This window comes from Phodopus roborovskii, unplaced genomic scaffold (genome assembly GCF_943737965.1).
Source record: "Phodopus roborovskii unplaced genomic scaffold, PHOROB, whole genome shotgun sequence".
Taxonomy (NCBI): domain Eukaryota; kingdom Metazoa; phylum Chordata; class Mammalia; order Rodentia; family Cricetidae; genus Phodopus; species Phodopus roborovskii.
Window position 1 is genome coordinate 24,794,901 of NW_026126433.1, and position 19,322 is coordinate 24,814,222.

Sequence of the window (19,322 nt, forward strand, 5' to 3'; positions counted from 1 at the left end):
ATCAAATGAGTTTTAGCAAGAGTGCCACAACAATACAGTGGGAAGTGACACTCTCATCAACAAACGTTGCTGGGAAAACTGGATATCCATAAGCTAGAGACTGAAACTGGAGCTTTGTGCCACATTGAGCACAAAAAGGAAAAAAACAGAAAAAAAAAAAAAAAGTCATCTTAAAATGGATTAAAGTTCTAACTACTGAGACTGGAAACTAAAACCCCTAGAAGAAACCTGGGGTATAATCTTTACCACATTGGTCTTGGAGATCTTTTCTCAGCTATAACAACAAAAGCGCAAGCAACAAAGGGAAGCCCAGGGCTGGGAACATGGCTCCCAGGCACACCCAAGGCTGTGGGTTCAATTCTCAGCGCTAGGAGAAAACAAAAAACTGACAACTATTCTGTTTATGTTTTTTAAACACTCATTTTTTTTAAAAGTACAGACTGTTCGACTGATTATAGAAAAAATGAGCTTATGTTCATTAGCCATTTTGTTCTTTCATAAAACAATTTATTACATTTTAGAAGAATGATTGTATTTTAGACATAATTTTAATGAGTCTTGTCAGGTTGAAGCCTCCTTTGGAGCTTACCAAGCAGAGGTCCCAATGGTGCCTTTCCCTACACTTCCCCTCCCTTTAATCCTGAGCAATTGCTCTTGTTTCCTTGGCAATGGTGGAAAATCCACATGCAAGAATTCTAAAGTGTACTTAAAAAAAAGGCTGGCAAACCAGTCCCTGCTGTTTGGACTGTGCTGCCACCCTGTGGCCATTTTGTCTACAAATCCAAACCAGAAGATTTCTTTTGCCCCCCCCCCACACTCCCACCCCCTCCCAAGACAAGAGCTCATGTAGCCCTGGTTGACCTAGAACTCCCTACATAGCCAATGAAAGCCCTGAACTCCTCCTGATCCTCTTGCCTTTGCATCCCTAGTGCTGGACCACAGGCCGAGCATCGCCTGTGTTCCTGCACTCTTTTGTCCTCCTTTCCTTCCAGGCCAACACTTTTCCTTTCTACTTTTTCCATCAAATTACCTGGAGATCTCCCTAAAAGCCTACTCCCCTCTTGCCCTTCTTCACTTCAGGCTTGCCTTTTATGTTTGGGTTCTGTTTCCAGGTGACTTACCACCGCTACATCTATCTGAGCATTGGCAATGTCAATCAAGCGACAACTCAGAATGGATTATGTCATTAATTGAGCACAGTGTGCTCGAATAAAAGTTAATAATGCAAGTAATAGGATATAAATTATAGAATATAAATTACTTCTGTCACCCAAAAAGGGAAACACTTCCTATGCAGTGTCCAGCATTCGCAGCCATTTTGTCTCTATCCCAAATCAGGTTGCTAGATCACTGACTGACATATTCAACAGAGTAAAGTCTTTGTAAATGTAGGTTTTATAATTTTCATTCTAATTCCATTTGGATAATTACCATGGGTAATACACACAGTTCATCAGAATGAATATGAAGTGTGGCAGGTGGGCTAAAATGGAAGCTTCTCCCTTCTGGTAGGTGTCCACTGGACATCAGAGGCAGAGGCAGGAGAATCACAGGTCAGCAAATCTAGTGACAGCAGCTGTGAACAAGTGTTTCAAGATAGACTGCCAGGATCCACACCCAAGCTCGTTCTCTGATCTCCACACAGGTGCCATGGCACATGAGCACCCATACTCCTGCAGGGGAGAGGAAGACTGGGAAGGAGGGGGAGAAGGGGGAGGATGCCTTTGCAGTAAGAATGGAATTGGAGTATATAATGTTAAATAAGTCACACAAAAAGTCAAATATTATATTTTCACACCTTAAGGTTTAAAAGTTGATTTCATAGAAGACTGTAAAATTGGAGTTCCCAAGTCTGGGGAGGGCAAGGAAAGGAGTATGGTGAGGAGTTGACAGAGAACAGGGGACTAATGAATGAAAGAACTGATCTCTAATGTTCTACAACACAGACAATTATCCATGGTTATCAGCAATTAAATGTGTGCTGCAAAACTGTGTGGGGATTTCTAATGTCCTCAACTCAAATAATAAAGACTTGAACTTCCTAAAACCGCCTTACTACACAGCTGGTTGGTATTAAAAGGCTCATGTTTCCTTTAATTTTCTTTCTGACTTGATTTACCTAGTATCCAACCCACTACTTAAGGTGCATGGCACACAAGGTATAGAGACCATGGGGCTTATTAACTCCTACCTTGACCAGAGTCTCTTGAACAGCTAATACTTTTTTTTATTACATAAGCATCCCAATAGATTTCTAAAGTAATTTTTTTTGAGGTAAGGTCTTACTCCATCTATAGTCCTGGCTAGCCTGGAACTTCCTACAAGGCTGACCTCCAATCCATAGAGATCGGCCAGATTCTGGATTAAAGGCATATCAGGTTTTTTGAATTAATATTGCATATCAGGGTATCATCTATTAGAGTTAGGCAGAAGATGAGATATGAGCATCCACTTCCAGTCATTTATAAACTCATTCAGTGAGGAGTCGCTCTAGACACAAAGGAAAAACAAGAAGGGCAAAAGGTGGGGATGGATGAGGCGCACCCGCGCACATGCCAAGGAAACCAGACAGGGAAAAGCAACTGAGTATCACTAGCTGAAGCCTGAGGAGTGCATGTGATGGCCTTGGAAAGTACACAACCCAAGATAACATTGCAGCCCCAAGGAGCCGCATGGCTGCGATAGGACTGCTGCCAGTGGCCATGAAAGTCTGGCAATGGAAGCCTGTCACAATGACACCAATACAAGAGGCACAAGGGGTTCTGGGGGCTTGCTCTCCCTGAGGAGTTAATATCTATGCGTAGAACCTGTCAGCAGGAACCAAGAGAAATACACAAAGAATCATTACTCATTCAAGTAGCCTGAGGAAGAACACAGGGAAAGGAAAAGAGCACAATGGACCATAGCTAGCAGAACCTAGTGTGTGAGAGATGGTGAGGGGTAAATGGTGGGAGACAGAGAAGAAGAATGAAGAAAGAAATGGCCGCCACTGCACCATAAACAAAGCTTGTCTTAAAAGGACAGGAGCTACACACAGGAGCAAGAGTTGCCCAGGGAACTTCTTAGACAATGAAAAGTGCTGATACTTTCCATAAATTCATCTAGACACAATCAAGAATTCCCCTTTTGGGCTGGAGAGATAGCTTATCAGTTAAGAGAATTTGCTGCTTTCGCAAAGGACCTGGGTTCAGTTCCCAGCATCCATATGGTAGCTCACAACGCCAGTTCCAGGAGTTCAAACTCACCCTTCTGGATTCCTCATATACTGTGTGTACATGGTACATGTACACGAGCAAGGAAAAATTCTCATATATATAAAATAAATAAACCTTTTTTAATATTACAAAAAAATAAGATCCCTTTGTGGAGTATGGGTCTGTTTGTCCAAACAGGGCTGTCTTTGCTAAATCAAGTCATCTTAATATCACAGAAAGGCATACCTCCCAAAGAGTGGCCCCTTGAGCCTGCACAGACAATAGAAGCCCCAAATATTGTCTACAAAGTGACCCTGGCATCTATTCTAGACGTGAGAGAAGGGGCTGAGAAGAGGACCTTAAATTTTATTCTTACAGTCACAGGGAGAAAAAAAGTCAACACTTTCACTTGAACAGTTAGATATCACCCTTTTATCCAGACTGGAATAAGCAAGCAGAGATGTATATTTTCATCTTTGGAAGAGGTGGTTTGATATGCAAATAAAGTAATAAGTGTCAGAGCCGTATCCTAGCAGTAGCTACTTTCCAAACGTTACCATGGCACCAATTCAACAGTGTTCTTAGAGGCAGCCACACCTCAGCAAGGACTAACTTGGGCCAGAAAAATTAGAAGTACTAATAGAAACTGCAAGAGAGTCCTGACACAGTATCAGAGGAGAATCTTTATGGCACAAATGTCCTCTGAATCTACGTGAAACAGGGTATGAAACTTCAGGGAGGAAACAAAGAAGACGGACCAGCACCTCTAACACCTGGAGCGTGATCCAAGCCTGGAGACAAAACGGTGGTAATTATAACTGCTAACATTTGTTTTTAGCTCTGAGCAGATTGTGCACAGATTGGGAAGGGCAAACTCCATTCTCCAATTACTCCAGTGCGAACTGTGCCTTAGCAGCACTCGCTAGATCCTAGCTGGCTGAAACGAGAGCAGACTGTCCTCACAGTACGGCTCGTTTATGTTAAAGCAAGGAAGCCTGTCCTCGCATGGCTACAGTCCAGGGCCACTGGATGTGAGAAAAAGAATCCTCCAGCAGGCTGGGCTCCCCACATCTCTCATGCTTGCTACCAGCAAATCTACAGAGACAAAGCAGTGGTGATACAAGTAGTCAAGGACACAAGTTCAAACCCACTTGGCTTGTGAGCCAGTCTAGGCTACTGAGGTAGCCCTGGGCCACCTGGATAGGAAAGAACAAAGAGACGGATAACAAAAATTATCGATATAAGTAGTCTGTAATCAATAACACATTCATACAATAAACCCTGAGTTCTATAAAAGCTTAAAGGGAATGGTGCTCTCTCCTTCAGGCTGGTGAAAGAACAGAGAGTTGACAATGAGAAGCCATTAACAAGAACAAGACTCCAGAGCTCCTGGTTTATATCAAAGCCATTGGTCACCAAGATTGCCTCTAGGACAGTAATGTGCTGTGTCTAGCTAAGGCTGAAACTTGGGCAGGAGAGGGGTAGAAATAAAGGTATGACTGGGAAATAATACAGGTGTTTCCATGTTGTTGCCTCTAAAGTCTAAAGACTTTAGCCAAGTGCTGGTGGTGCACACCTTTAATCCCAGCATGTGAGAGGCAGAGGCAGGTGGATCTCTGTGAGTTCAAGGCCAGCCTGGTCTACAAAGCAGGTTCCAGGACATCCAGGGCTACACAGAGAAACCCCGTCTCGAGGGGAAAAAAAACTAAAGACCTCCTGCTTTCCTAAGGGCAGTCATAGGTTGCTATATACTTCCTCACACCATCTTAAAAATGATTTAAAAAAAAAAAAAGAAGGGCAGAAAAGGCCTTCCCTGTATTTTTCCGTATCATTTATGAAACAAAACACTGATACATAAAGGAGAAAAAATTCATCTGTATCATTTTATCTTCCAATTGCTGATGGCATCACTGTTCCTTCCAGTTTGTTCTTTTTAAGTGTAAATGTGTGTGTGTGTGTATGCGTGCATGCGTGTGTGCCTGTTCATATTGTGTGGATATGTGGTGGGGTATGTGTGCATCTGTGTGGATAAGAGTGTAGAGGCCCAAGGCTAACCTCCAAAGTCTTCCTCAATTACTCTCCACCTTTATTTTTTGGAGACAGGCTCTCTTGCTGAACCTGGAGCCTGTAATTTTGGCTGTTTTGGCTAGCCAGCTGGCTCCAGGATTCTCTCTTGTCTCCCTTGGGTTTCAGGATTACAAATTGGTTGCCATGCTTTTATGTGGGCTCTGGAGATCCAAATCCCCCAGTCCTCCTCTCACTCACCCAGCAAGTACTTTACCCCACCTGAGCCATCTCCCCAAGCCCCCTTGCTTGTCTTTCTGATATGTTTGTTATACATACCACAAAACCATGTTTGGGGTCACATTCTTTTCACTTGTACTATGTCACAGCATTTTTTTCTGGTGGATTGGAATTATAACTAGAGTAGTGAGCTGTATGTCACTCATAGTGAGCCACACTAAAGATGTAATACTTAAGTGTCCACACTTAGCCTTAGTGTTAAGAAGCTTTCTTAGTCCACTGATGTTTGGCTGAGGAGGCTCTGGGAGACCTGACCTGCAGGATTAGCAGGCAATAGTCTTAGGTTCCAAGAGATCCGCCCTTTACCAAGGGCTAAATGAATTTCCCAGAGCAAAGCTATTCCAAGGACTGGGAAACCTTAAAGGGCAAGAATTCTGTTGCAGGCAGCTGAAACGAGCATCTAATCCTGTGAATTAAAGTAACTTCAGAGATGAACAAAAATCTCCAATATTGGCCAGATGTGACACACACCTTTAATCCCCACACTCAAGAGGCAGGCAGACCTCTGCAAGTTCAAAGCCTGGTCTACACAGCAGGTTCCAAGCCAGCCAGAGCTACATAGTGAGACCTGGTTAAAACAAACAAACAAAAACTACAATCTAAAGTCTGTGGTGCCAGAATAAACAAAGCCATACTTCACCCTCAGCTAGGCTGAGGCTTTGAAAACATTTTCTACTCAGGACAAAATTCTCCTCATAGGAAATCCACAGGTTCCATCTGATCAAATAAAACAGAGTCTGACTTATTTGAACTGGAAGGCAGATTGCTGGAAACCTAGCTCAATGAGTAAAGTGCTTTGAAACCCTGAGACCACAAGTTTGGATCCCCAAGATTTAGGTATAAAGTCAGCCATGGAGGCCCCCACCCGTGAACCCAGAGCTTGGTGGAAGCCAACAGTCAGATCCCTAGGGCTTTTGGCTAGCCAGCCCAGCAGAAGATGGGACTCAGTAAGACTAATTAGCCTTTCTAGGAAGCAAATTGACAAAGCCGGCCTAATGCTATGACTTAATAATAATCTATCCTAAATGAAAAGAATTAGACATAGAAAATGATGTACTTATAAAACATTGATCAAGATGCTGTCAATACTTAAAAGAGGCAAAAACTTGGATTTTATAGATACATAGTAAAATTCTAAGTAACCATGAATGTTGCTTTTTGAAGTAATTTTAATAACAGAGGAAAATTCTATGATGTACTATAAGTGAAATAAGGGTATAAAACATAACCTGTGGAATACAGAAAATACAGAGAGAGAGGCTGGAAGAACAGACCTAAAATTCGTAAATGTAATATAATGGCACAAACTGGTGAGTTTCTCTTTTTTCTGTATCAGTACAGGCAATTATTTTTTATAAGAAACACATAGTACTCATACACAACTTTAAAATGCTTTAACAACTGCATCATAATGCCCTAAGTAAAACCATAATAATAATTTGAGAAATAACTTTTAAAGAAAGGCCATTACTTAAGGTTCTCAACATCTGGAATTGGGCAGCCAAGGAAACAGTATGTTGTTTGCATTAGACTAATTTTTGAAACCCTTCTAACAAGGCCCAACAACTGAAAATAAACCCATAGATGTGAGTGAATGTGTGCCCACAAGCCAAACAATACACAAGTGTACTTCTAGAAGTCTCGAACCCTGAGCAAAACTATCCCTATAAGCCAATTCTGAAAAAGATAGAATCTTCAAGTCATTGCCAATGTTTTTAAGAAACAGTTCATTCAAAAGGCAAGCCACTCAAAACCCATATCCCATATATATGGGCTTATCAGCCACTACCACATTCAGATAAAAGTAAAGGGAAGAAATCATGAACAAACAAAACTCTGTTTCTTTCTTTGGGTTTTTACAACTAGGAATCACCAAGACAATAGGGGATTTGTCCTGTTGCCACTAAGCTAATTTTGGTTGAGTCTTGTCTGGCACACAGTAAAGCATTTGGTATTTATTATATGTATGATATTATTAAATCTGAAGACAACCTTCTGAGTAGGTACTATGATCATCTTTGCAGACAAGGAAGCTGTGGCCCCAGAGGCTAAAGGACTTAACCAAAGACCACTAAGCTGGGATGCAGAGCAGCACAGCCTTGAATGAGGCAGTTTGTTTGTAGAACTGTCAACCCATTTGCTGTACAGACACGGAATCCATGAAACAGGTAAAGTTGCAATCTGTATTTCTCTCTAGTCTCCCTCACCACCACCTACCATAGTCTCAGTGAGGAGAAATGAATCTCGAACTCCATAATCTACTCATATATCACCTTTAGGCTCAAGTGTGCTTCAATGGAGTTTGCGAAATTATGCTAGCTTCCATACAGGAAACTAGGGCTTAGAAAATCTATTAATTGTCTTCAGTTTTTCTTGCTAGGTTTTTAATTTCTCTTCTTTGTTTAGATCTGCAGCTAGAAGATAATAAATTAACAATGGAGCCACTGTATGAGGAGTATCTAACATATGGTGGAACAATTGTCAAACCTTATTACTGGCTTAGCTTCTCTCTAGATTGCACCAACTGCCCTTACCACATTAGGACAGGAGAAGCAGCAAGAGTTCCCTACACAGAATTTCAGCAGATTTTTGGATTCCCATGGTCAACATACCCTCAAATAAAACACCTCACATTTTATGAGCTAAGAAGTTCCTCTGGGAACCTGATACAAAAGGGTCATGCTAGCAACTGCACTGGGAATCACAACCACCCAGAATCAATGCTATTTGAGAGGAATGGTTACCTTGCCTCAGTCATATCTCATAACAGCAACATCAGGCATATCATTCTGTATTCCAACCACTCCCCTTGTAATGAGGCTAGATATTGCTGCATCAGCAAAATGTACAATTTCCTGATGATGTATTCAGATGTCACTCTTAGTATTTTCTTTTCTCAGCTCTATCATACTGAGAACCAATTTCCTACTTCAGCATGCAACAGGGAGGCTCTTCGGAGCCTGGCCAACTTATGGCCCCAGGCCACTTTGAGTCCAATAAGTGGTAGCATTTGGCATTCTATTCTTGAAAATTTTGTTAGTTGTGTCCCAGGATCAACTGTTCTCCAGCCTTTTACAGCAGGGAGAATACTGGCTGACAGGTACAATGCTTATGAAATAAACGCCATAACAGGAGTGAAGCCTTATTTCATGGATATTCTTCAGAGCCATCGAAGAGAGAGTCCGAGCAGAAAGGCTCCGGCAGCTTTAGAAAACCACCCAGTAAACAATGCCGATCCTGAACAAGTTCCCAAGACTCCTGTAGTTTCCGTGCTAGTGCCTTACAGAGATCTACCACCAATCCATGTGGATCAAAACCCACAGAAACCCAGGAATGTGATAAGACATTTGAATATGCCTCAGCTGTCATCACCTGAGGCCAAAGACCTTAAAAACCCTCCCTCAGGCAGTCTAGTGGGGGTGGCAGAAGCCACAGGTGGGTCTGGAAGCAGCCAAGAGGCAAATAAAAAGAACAAACAGAAATGGAAGAAATAAGCTTCATTTTATCAAGCCAGCCATTTGCCGAAGGATTTAGTAGACAGGTAATTTTTAAAAAAAAGGACATTCTCTCCCAGAGATGGGGATAAACTTTTATGCATTAAAAGCAAAACCTGATTATTTACTATAATAACTACTATAAGTGATACTATTTTCAACATAATCCCACATGTTGGCATAGCAACTTTAACTCTCTTTCTGAAAGTAACAGTAAATGCTTTTTAAAATGTGTGTTTTATTATTTGTATGTGTATGGGTATTTTGCCTGCATGTATGTCTTGCATAATATGTGTACAGTGCCCTTGGAGGCCAGAGGTGGACATCAGATCCCCTGAGACTGAAGTTATAGATAGCTGTCAGCTGGGAATTGAACCCAGGTCCTCTGGAAGATGAGCCAATGCTGTTAATGGCTAGGCCTTCTCTCCAACCCCAAAATAAATGTTTTGAGACAGAAAAGGAGTGTCTCTACTCTAGTCTACCCACATCATACTTCCAAAAAGGACATGGACTAAATAATTTTTGAAGTGGTTTCTGTATAAAAATACACTGTAAAATTAGAGTGCACCCAAAGGTCCAGACATCAAGTGCCGTCTCAAGGGCAAAGCAGTAATTTTCCACTGATTGTTGACTATGGTTGGAAGATTATTTTTGGGCAGCCCTTCTTTTTTTTTTTTTTTTCCCTACAGTGATTTGAAATTGTCTTGTGAGTAAAAGCTCTTCTGCAAATTGATTATATATGGCTACAAAAAAAAAATTGATTTTTTTTTTTTTTTGAAACCTAGCCAGCTACTCAGTTTGATCTTTCTGACTCAGTGCTCTCCCTCCCAGGTAGATCATAGAAGCAGAATGATATGTGAGGCTCTTCAAAAGCACCCTCCATTACTATACCAAACTCTTTATTTCCTTATCTTATCAAGATAGCAATTTTCTATAGGGTACTCCAAATCAACCAAGTCTCTTTCTCCCTTCTCCCTCCCTCCTTTCTCTCTCCCCCTCCCTCTTTCTCATCCCCTTTCTTTCCTCTCCCTTTGTCCCTCCATCTCTCTCTTTTCTCCTATAACATATAACACAATATCCACTCAAAATGTAGGTAGCAGAGTTGACTCTCCACTCAATAAATTCACCAGCCACTACTCCCCAAATCCCTTATCCACTCTGAGCAGGTGCCTGCTTAACCACCCTCCATGGGGTATCTTTGGTTTTATGTTACCATTATCTCTCTTCTATTAAAGCTCCCCAATGCAAAAATGAATGTGTATTTCTTTCCTTTTTTTCTGACTTCGTCTTCTCTGCCAATATATATATTTGTACCATCTCTTAAATTCTTCAAAACATACTACTTATATTATAGTTGTGAGCCTAGCCTTTAACAGCTGAGCTATCCTTCCAGCCCCCAAACATACTTCTTTTAAAGAATTTTTCCTTTATTAACCCTATAAGCCACTTAAATAAAATTATTTTGCTTATTATAACCCACATTTGCTGCTTCATTTCTCCCTTGGAAATATCTAAATACATACTATAGAAAAAGTACATTCAAATGCGAATTCCTATTACATTTCATATATAGAGTCAAGACTGACTATAAAATCTCTATATAAAGTCATGCTACCCTGAGAAGATAATATGCTAATATTAACTTTAAATCCCATAACATTCCATGATGGGAAGGAGGAGATAAGAAAGAAAAAAAAAAAAACCTGTCTTAGGAATAGAATTTAAATTGTGATTAAAATAAACATGAATAAAATAGTTAAAGAAAATTTCTTTCTTTAGCCTGCAGGATTTGATCAAAATAATTGAATATAATTTTATCATGGGTATACAGTAATTATTATTTAAAGAGAGATGTTGAAGTTTATCATTAAATTGTGAAATCTTATATCCACAAATTGGAATGTTATGTTGGGGAAAAAAAGACACCAACATAACAAATTTGGCATTTCAGATTATCATAAGGATAGAGCTGAGGCTGAGGGTCTAACTCCATAATACATGCCTAACATTGTAAGGTCCTGAATTTGATTCAATAACATCTCTTCTGCCAAATTAAAAAGATAAAATCATTGCCATAAAACCAATATTCAAAGTTGGTGAAGTAAAGACCACAACACCCATAAGATACCAAGTGTTTGGAATCTATGAACTTGAGTTTCAAGTATGAATTTGGCATATAATGTATATAACAGTTGTGGTGGCGCACACTTGTAGGATTTGCTGAAGGCGGCATGAGGATCACAAGTTTGAGGCCAGCCTGGGCTACAAGAGAGAGAGAGGAAATGTTGACAGAACTATAGTTAGGGTCTTAGTTAGAGTCTTCATTGCTGTGAGGAGACACTATGACAACAGCAAGTCTTACAAAGATAATATTTAATTGAAGTGATTTGCTTACAGTTCCAGAGGTCCAGTCCATTATCATTATGGTGGAGAGCATGGCAGCATGCAGGCAGACATGGGGCTGGCTACATCTTGACTGGAAGGCAGCAGGAAGTCAACTCACACTGGGTGGTATCCCAAGCATAAGAAACCTCAAAGCCCACCCCCACAGTGACATATTTCCTCCAACAAGGCCACACCCATTCCAACAAAAGCCACACCCCCTAATAGTACCACTCCCTTTGAGATTATGGAGGCCAATTACATTTAAACTACCACAGCCTGTAACAGAATGTGAATGAGAACCTGTAACTCCAAGCCAATACAATAAAGCCTTACAGAAGAAAATGTATGCCCTTAGCCTAATGTGGGCTACATAGTGAGACCTTTCTGAAACAGAAAAACAAACAAACAAACAAAAAGTGGTCTAAAGTAGTCTGTTTCCTTATCTATAAAAGCAAGGTGTAAGGGCAGAGATGATCTTGAACTCCTGACACCCCCACCTCCACTTCCCAAGCATGGGAATTAAGAGATGCACCACCACACACAGTTTATGGGGTATTCAACATTGAAACCAGGGCCTTGTGTGTGATAGGCAAGCATTGTCCTAACTGAACTGGATTCCTGAGGTAGCTCAATTTGAGTTCCACCTTCTTTAAGAAAACATCAACAAAGCAACTTTTCCAAGGAATGAGCTCTACATATAGCGCCATGTCTAGCTCACTCACTACACAGTGGATTCCTTGCCATGCATGGCTGGCCCAGAGATCACAAGAGAGAAGTTTAGATGTTCTGACCCTCTTCAGCAAAATGGCAATGGTTTAAGATGCTTTAGACGTTTAAGAATATCAATCCCAGTCAGGCATGGTAACTCAAGAGGTAGAAACAGGTGGATCTCTGTGAGGTCAAGGTCAGCATGATCTACATAGAGTTTCAGAATAGCCAGGGCTACATAGAGAGACTCTATCTCAGGAAAAAAAAAAAAAAGTACATCACTTCCATCACACAAAACCAAATTGCAAATAAATAAAAATATAAGCCAACATATTAAACCAGTTAGTGAAGAAACCAATAAAGGTGAATGAAAGGACACTACCTTCAGTTTAGTTCAGAATTTGACTCTCAGTTTTGTAGACCCGATTACCTATGTAGTCATATGAAAGGAACGAATTTAGGTCAGGGGTAGACAGATTTACAGATCTCACGAGAGTAACATGTAAAGACAGCTAATAAATTGATTTCCAGAATTTACATCTGGATATGCACACAAACATTTAAATCACCCAGCTTATAGTCTTTCCATGAATATTTATTATATAATAAGAAGCTTGCCAGATTTAAATGAGGATTCAAGCAGTCAACTGTGTGAGTTAAATGTTTGTGCTATCTGATTCTGCACTTGCATGGAGATAGGCATCTGTCATTGGGATGAAATAAGAAGGTATGTGGAAGAGCTTCTGTCTTCTAAGTGTTAAGTAGATGCAGCCTGTAAGAGACAACACTAAGTCTATAGCCAACTCCTGTTGAATCTAAAATATTGATTTTCTATTGACAATGTTGTTTGAGACAAGTTCTCACTCTGTGATCCAGGCTGCTCTAGTAGTGATTATGTAGCCCAGTCTTGCCTCCAGCTCAAGATGATCTTCCTGCAACAGCCTCCTGAATGTGGGATTGCAGGTATGAGGCACCACACCCATCTTTCTTGATATTCAATAAGTTTCATCAAGTTACAGTCTAATCCTTCTGACATGACCTGAGAGTAAATCTCATTTCTTTACATTTCTGCTACATACCTTGACTTCATGTATAAGCCTCAGCCTTTAACGAGGGCGCTATCTTGCCAGAACTCTGCTATGCTTCTTTTTTGACTCAGTGCATATAGTATAGCAAAATTTGGTTCATAGAATAATGTAATCCTATTCATCTAATTTTTAAGGCTCTAAGGAGTTGTATGTCGGGTATTTTAAGCATTTACATATTAACTCAATCCCTCCAATAATCCTATGAAGCACTTGTTATTGTAATACCATAGAGAATTTGTAATGGCCTGAGCATCAAATCCTGATGACTAAGCTGATAGTCAGGTCCATGCCTGACTGCAGAGCCCATGTTCTTTTCTTCAGTACTTCTGTAATGGTGCATGGAAAACCCAGTGGCCATCAGTACCTCCTTCTGACTTCTCAGTAATTCTGCTCAGACTATACTACCAAGAGCCATCTTCTAGATTTGGCCTGCACAATCTAGGTTGGAGAATCTCAGGGAATTCTAGACACCAGACCTTTGGCTTTTTAACCCACCCCACACCCCTTCAACCAATCACCACATAACAAATATAGAGCCCAGGATTGTCTGGTTCTGTGGTGTGCCAAATAGGGCATCTGAGGAAACTGAATGTGAACTCATTTCACTTAAAATTTGTTAAAATTAAAAGCAAACAAAACTACCATATAAACTCCTTATATACCTCTAAGATCTGAAAGTAAAGACTTGAGAGATTCAGGATCCCATGTTTAAATAACATATTACCCCAAAGCTATAAGGAAATAAACCAAGTATCCCTTGACACATGAGTGGGTAAACAAAATGTGGTATTTGTTATGTAAAATGAAACCTTGGAGCTAGAGAGATGGTCCTGTTATTAAGAACACTGGCTGACCAGGCAGTGGTGGCACATGCCTTTAATTCCAGCACTCAGGAGACAGAGGCTGGAGGATTTCTGTGAGTTCAAGGCCAGCCTGGTCTACAGAACAAGTTCCAGAATAGGCTCTAAAGCTACACTCTGTCTCAAAAAACCAAACCAAACCAAACAAACAAAAAAACACTGGTTGGACCCAAGTTCAATTTCTGGCACCTACATGGCAGATCACAACCATCTGGAACTCCAGTTCCTGGGACTTGGCAGGAGAAAGTGGGAAATTATTGTTTAATAGGTCTAGAGGTTCACATCTGTTAAATGATGGATGGTGGTTAAGATTGTACAACAATGTGAATGTGCTTAATACCAAACACCTGTGCATTTCAAAGGAGTTATGACGGCAAACTGTGAGTGTGTGTGTGGGAGGGAGGTGTGCATGCATGTAGGTGTGCTGGTGGGTATATGTGCTTGTGTGTGTGCAGGGAACATGGAGGACCACTACTCATGCACATGTGTAGAGTGCAGGTGGAGGACAGAGGTCAGTCTCAGGTGTCATTCCCCAATCGCTACCCACATGTTGTTTTGAATTCTTACGTTCTGCTTGTTAAAAGATTTTAATTTATGTGTGTACGTGGCATATGCACATGAATGCTGATGGCATGAGAGGTCAGAGGTGTCAGATCTCCTGAAACCAGAGTTACAAGTGGTTCTGAGCCACCCCACTTAGAACCAAACTCAGGTCCTCTACGAAAGACATAAGCACCCTTAACTTCTGAGCCATCTCTCTAGCCCTGCCTCCACTGTGGGATAAGGGTAATGGGGCCCCTCACTGGCCTAAACGCGTGGATTTGGCCAACCTGGTTTACTCTTAAGTCCCAGCAATCTGCCTGTCTTGTCTCCCTAACACAAGGGATTTACAAGCACATTCTACTGCCCAGCTCTTTACATGGATTCTGGAAATTAAACTCAATCCCTTTTGCTTACAAGGCAAGCTTTTTACTGTGCTATCATCTCAGCCTGTAATTTATTTTCTATAACAAAGTTGTGTTGCTAGTATTTTTGATAATCAGATTCAATGAGAAAAGGGTTGACCTTTTTTTTAAATACTTTATTCACATAGTTAATAGTAAGAATGTTGGGCTACAGAGGTTTTTTTGCCCACAGATCACTAGGGAATCCAAGAATGTTAAACATGCAGGCCCTATCATCAGTAGAGAAGATAAAATATCTGCTTTCCCCTACAGAAAGCTGGGAGTGGATATTGTTAATGACCTAATGACCTTTTTGTTCTCTCTGGTAGCAGACCTCACCTACCTTTTGCTATAGAGGCAGACCTGATCCAAACACCCAGAATGTTTATCCTAGCCTCTCCCTCCTTAGCTCTCAGTTAATAGAGTCCATCCTTAGAGGAGATGTCACATGTACTGTATAGCCTGCTGACCTCTATGCCATCTCATTCAGAGACCACACTATATATATATATATATATATATGTATATATATATATATATATATATATATATGGAACACATATGACTAAAAGTGTCCACAGATTCCAGATGTCAAGTATCCTAGAGCTGGTGGGGTGTGAGACACCTGATGTGAGAGCTGGGAACCAAACTTGGATATTCTGAAAAAAGAAAAGAAAAAAAGTACATACTCTTAACTGCTCAACTATCTCTCCAACCCCAATAATGTATTTTCAAATCCATATGTCATAAAAAGTTAATATCTCACTCACTACAATGTCCAAAAGCAAGGTTTATCCTTTTGAAACTAATCACTTCTCTGGAAGACAAGAGCCTTTCTGGGGAAATAGTTCAGTTGATAAACTGCTTGCTGCCTGAGTGTGAGACTTGGATTTAGACCCCCAGCACCCACATAAAAATTGGGGTAGGAGCATGAGCCTATAATCCAGCACCAGGGAGGCAAAGAAAATCGAATCCCGGTGATTTACTAGCTAGATAGTCATATGGAATTGGTGAGCTCCAGGCTCAATAAAAGAGCCTATTTCAAAAATAAATAAATAAATAAAGTGGAGAGGAATAGAAGAAGACATCCAACACTGACCTCTGACCTTCCACATGTCACACATATGCTAGCATCCATATACTCTTGGATACACAGATACCTAAGAGTACAGATTTATAATTAAAGTCTTTTATGTACTAACATATAAAGGTTCCACAATTAAATCACTAAACTTTCTGCTGTACTTCACTATATAATCATAAAAGCACGTAAAACTAATCAAAGAGAAAGAATTTTGAAGGGTATGGTTTCCTCACAAGACAAGTTGATTTGTGTTTTAGTAGGGGCATCAAACTTCAGCATAGCATATGTAAACATGCTAAAATTTTTATACTGAGGGGTTATGTTGAGAAAAATATTAGTCAATCATTACCAGAAGTGAAATTCATTTCTTTTATATTGTAGTACAAGCTTGACGGATTTGATTAATAAAGTTCACTTTTTGTTTTGAGATTCTAGGGATTATGTCCAAAGCATTATGCATACCAAGTAAGTGTAAGTACTCTACCACTGAGCTATATATATCCCCAGCTTTAACGTTCATTTCTTACTTTAAATATTTAAAAAAAAAAAAAAAAAAAAAAAAACAGTGTTGCGCTCCAGGGCTCAATGAATTGTTTTTGTTTGTTTGTTTGTTTTGGGTTTTTTGTGAGGAAAAAAAAACACAGAGAAGGTAGAGTACTTGGCTTAAGATATCTAAAAATGACTTGATAAGACAACTTCATTAGTTCCTTGGCCTTTTCTTCTTAACATACATGGGGGTGGGGGATACACGCACACATACACACAGCTATGCAAGCCACAGTGTACACGTGCATTTTCTAGTTGGTTTCTCTTCTGCCACCATGTGGGTCCCAGTGACTGAACTCAGCTTGTCACAGCAAGGACCTTCACAAGCTGTGCCAGCTCACTGGCCCTAATCCTTGTTCCTTTGCAACATCACAGAAATAAGAAACTACAAATGCAGCAGTAAAATCTCAGGAAATTGAATCTGTCTCCTTTAATGTTGTCCTTAATGTTGAAGACAACCTAGCTATCTGCACAATAAATAATCTTAAATCAAGCAAACCTTTTATATCAGAGGAAAGCATTCATTTGAAAAACCCAAAGAGAATAAAGTTACCTAGGATCAATTAAGTGTCATGGGTAACAGTAAAAATTTAGAATTTACAAGAAAGAATAATACTGTGCAGTTTCTAATTAGAAGATAAATTAAGAACAGGTTTCTTCAGAGACAAACATTTCCTTTAAATCTTGTAAAGATTTAAATATTGGCCAGTAAGAAATAAGAAAGTAACGTATCCATTAAAATACTGGATTTTTAGATGTTACTTTCAAATTAATTTGTGAGATCATTAATTGACTACCGATTACATCCTAGGCATTTAGTTCACTATGAAGCACTACTAAAAAGAAAAACAAAACAAAGCAAGCAAGCAGACAACCGCAACAAAAAACACTGTCGAATTTAACATAATTCACACAGGGACCAAAATTCAGCAATCAAGATAATTACATCTTTGGACAACTGATTTTTTTTTTAATTCCTCACTTTTCACTGTTCCATTAAGTTGATTTCTGCCCCAGAATTCTTCCCCAGTTCTAAAATAAGAGAACAAAAAAATTATCCAAGTAAGACAATAGGAAAAAACTAAGATTTGGGATTAGGGCTGTGTTAGCTCTTAAATCTTTGTTTCCATTTGCACTCAACAATGCATCTAATTTTAATTTTCTCTTCAAAGAAAATCTCTATTTAAAAGAACAAAAAGTACAATTAGCTTTAACATCTAAAAAATATGCTGTGTAGTTTTTATGGAAGTTACACAAGATTGAAACAGAAAAAAAATATTTAAACAAATCCTTATTCTAAGTTACATAATGCCATCATCACAATAATGATCTTATACCTCAGCAAATGACTTTAAAAATAAGTATTTCTGTCTTTGCTCTCTTAAGACATGAGCACTTTTACGAGCTCACAATGTGAATGTTAATCGAGGAAATGTCATTGCTGTCAACCAAATGATATACTTAGAGGGGGATGCCACATTGCTTCTTCACAAGGAAAAAGAATGGGTTTCACTTACAATACTGTCTCTACACAAACGTATACACATATCTGGACATGAGTGTTTGCCTAAATTCAACAAATGTTTGATCCTGAGATCGTTCTCTTTCTGACTACCTACTCTCAGTGTGGCTCTCGAACTGTATTGCCTTTTATATTTTACTAACTCATCAAGCATATATACTGACTTATCTTCTGAATACCTAATTATTTTTCATAAGAAGAAAAAGATACATAAGAAAACTTAGACTCTACCCTTCAGAATATTGGGGTCTCTTTCACCAGTGAGATATCATCGGGTAATTTATGAAGCTAATTCTACAAAACCAATGATACGTTGTACATACATGCAGAGTCTTTCTGAAGCATTTCCGTGTATTGGACCCTGGGCACATTCCTGTGAAGTGCACGTTAGCCTCATTTTTGTAATAAGAAATCCGAGGTTCCAAATTTTAAGCAACGTGGCCTCAATCAAGCAGATTAAGAAAATCGAGACTTCAGCCAGTTTTCTCATCCCAAACCCACTGCTCTTTTCGGTACAGCCCAGCAAACGAGGGATGGGGTAACTCAACACGACCGTATCCAATCTTCTGCTATATGTGAAACCTGGTAAACCTACATCCAAGCAAGGCACAGCCAAGCACCGGAATTAATTTTATTCTGTAAATACTGTACCACAGTATAACACACAGGGCACAGCTATTATTTCTTTAATCTTAGTGCCGCTTCTTCCTCAATAAGAGCTCTGATCTCACAAATAGGGATGTAGAATATAACAACTTAACGGGCTCCCAGGAATCTTAAACCATAAATAGCAACCTTTAAAGTCCAGTTTCTATTAATCCTTGCACACGTTGTTTTCCCTTAGCCCTGAAGAGCCTAACTCGCCCACCGTCTTCTGGCACTCTTGCTCCAAATAACTACTTATTTTTAAGATGTGATGACTGATTCTACAAAATGCTACAAGTTTGCCCCAATTTCACCACCCGCCCCCAGCTCCGACTCAAGTGTCTTTCCCTCCCTCCGGGATGGAGAGAATACCGAGTTCAGATTCTGCAGGTCCGGCCGCGATGCTGTCTATCACACCGCACTGACAGGTAAGAAGTGACCTCTCGACTCCGTCCTTGGGGACCTCCCGCCGACGGCGCGGCGGGATCCCAAACCCGGGAAGGGGCTCTCAGCTCTGGAACGCAGCCCGGTCGGAAGGGAGGTCTTCG

The 19,322-nt window shown here is 40.1% G+C and overlaps 2 protein-coding genes across 3 annotated transcripts in view; one reads left to right on the top strand and one right to left on the bottom strand.

Moving 5' to 3' along the window:
- Rgl1 (ral guanine nucleotide dissociation stimulator like 1) overlaps positions 1 to 19,296 on the bottom strand; it is a 238,764-nt gene extending 219,468 nt beyond the window's left edge. For both annotated transcript variants that reach the window (XM_051185982.1, XM_051185979.1), the window contains exon 1: positions 19,147 to 19,296. The gene's annotated coding sequence lies outside the window, so the exon portion shown is untranslated. The remainder of the gene's footprint in view (positions 1 to 19,146) is intronic.
- Positions 3,722 to 9,034, top strand: Apobec4 (apolipoprotein B mRNA editing enzyme catalytic polypeptide like 4). Its single transcript, XM_051185985.1, has 2 exons — positions 3,722 to 4,002; positions 7,905 to 9,034. The coding sequence occupies exon 2, from the start codon at positions 7,934 to 7,936 to the stop codon at positions 8,990 to 8,992; it is 1,059 nt and encodes a 352-aa protein (XP_051041942.1). The 5' UTR covers positions 3,722 to 4,002; positions 7,905 to 7,933; the 3' UTR covers positions 8,993 to 9,034.
- Positions 19,297 to 19,322: the final 26 nt, after the last annotated feature.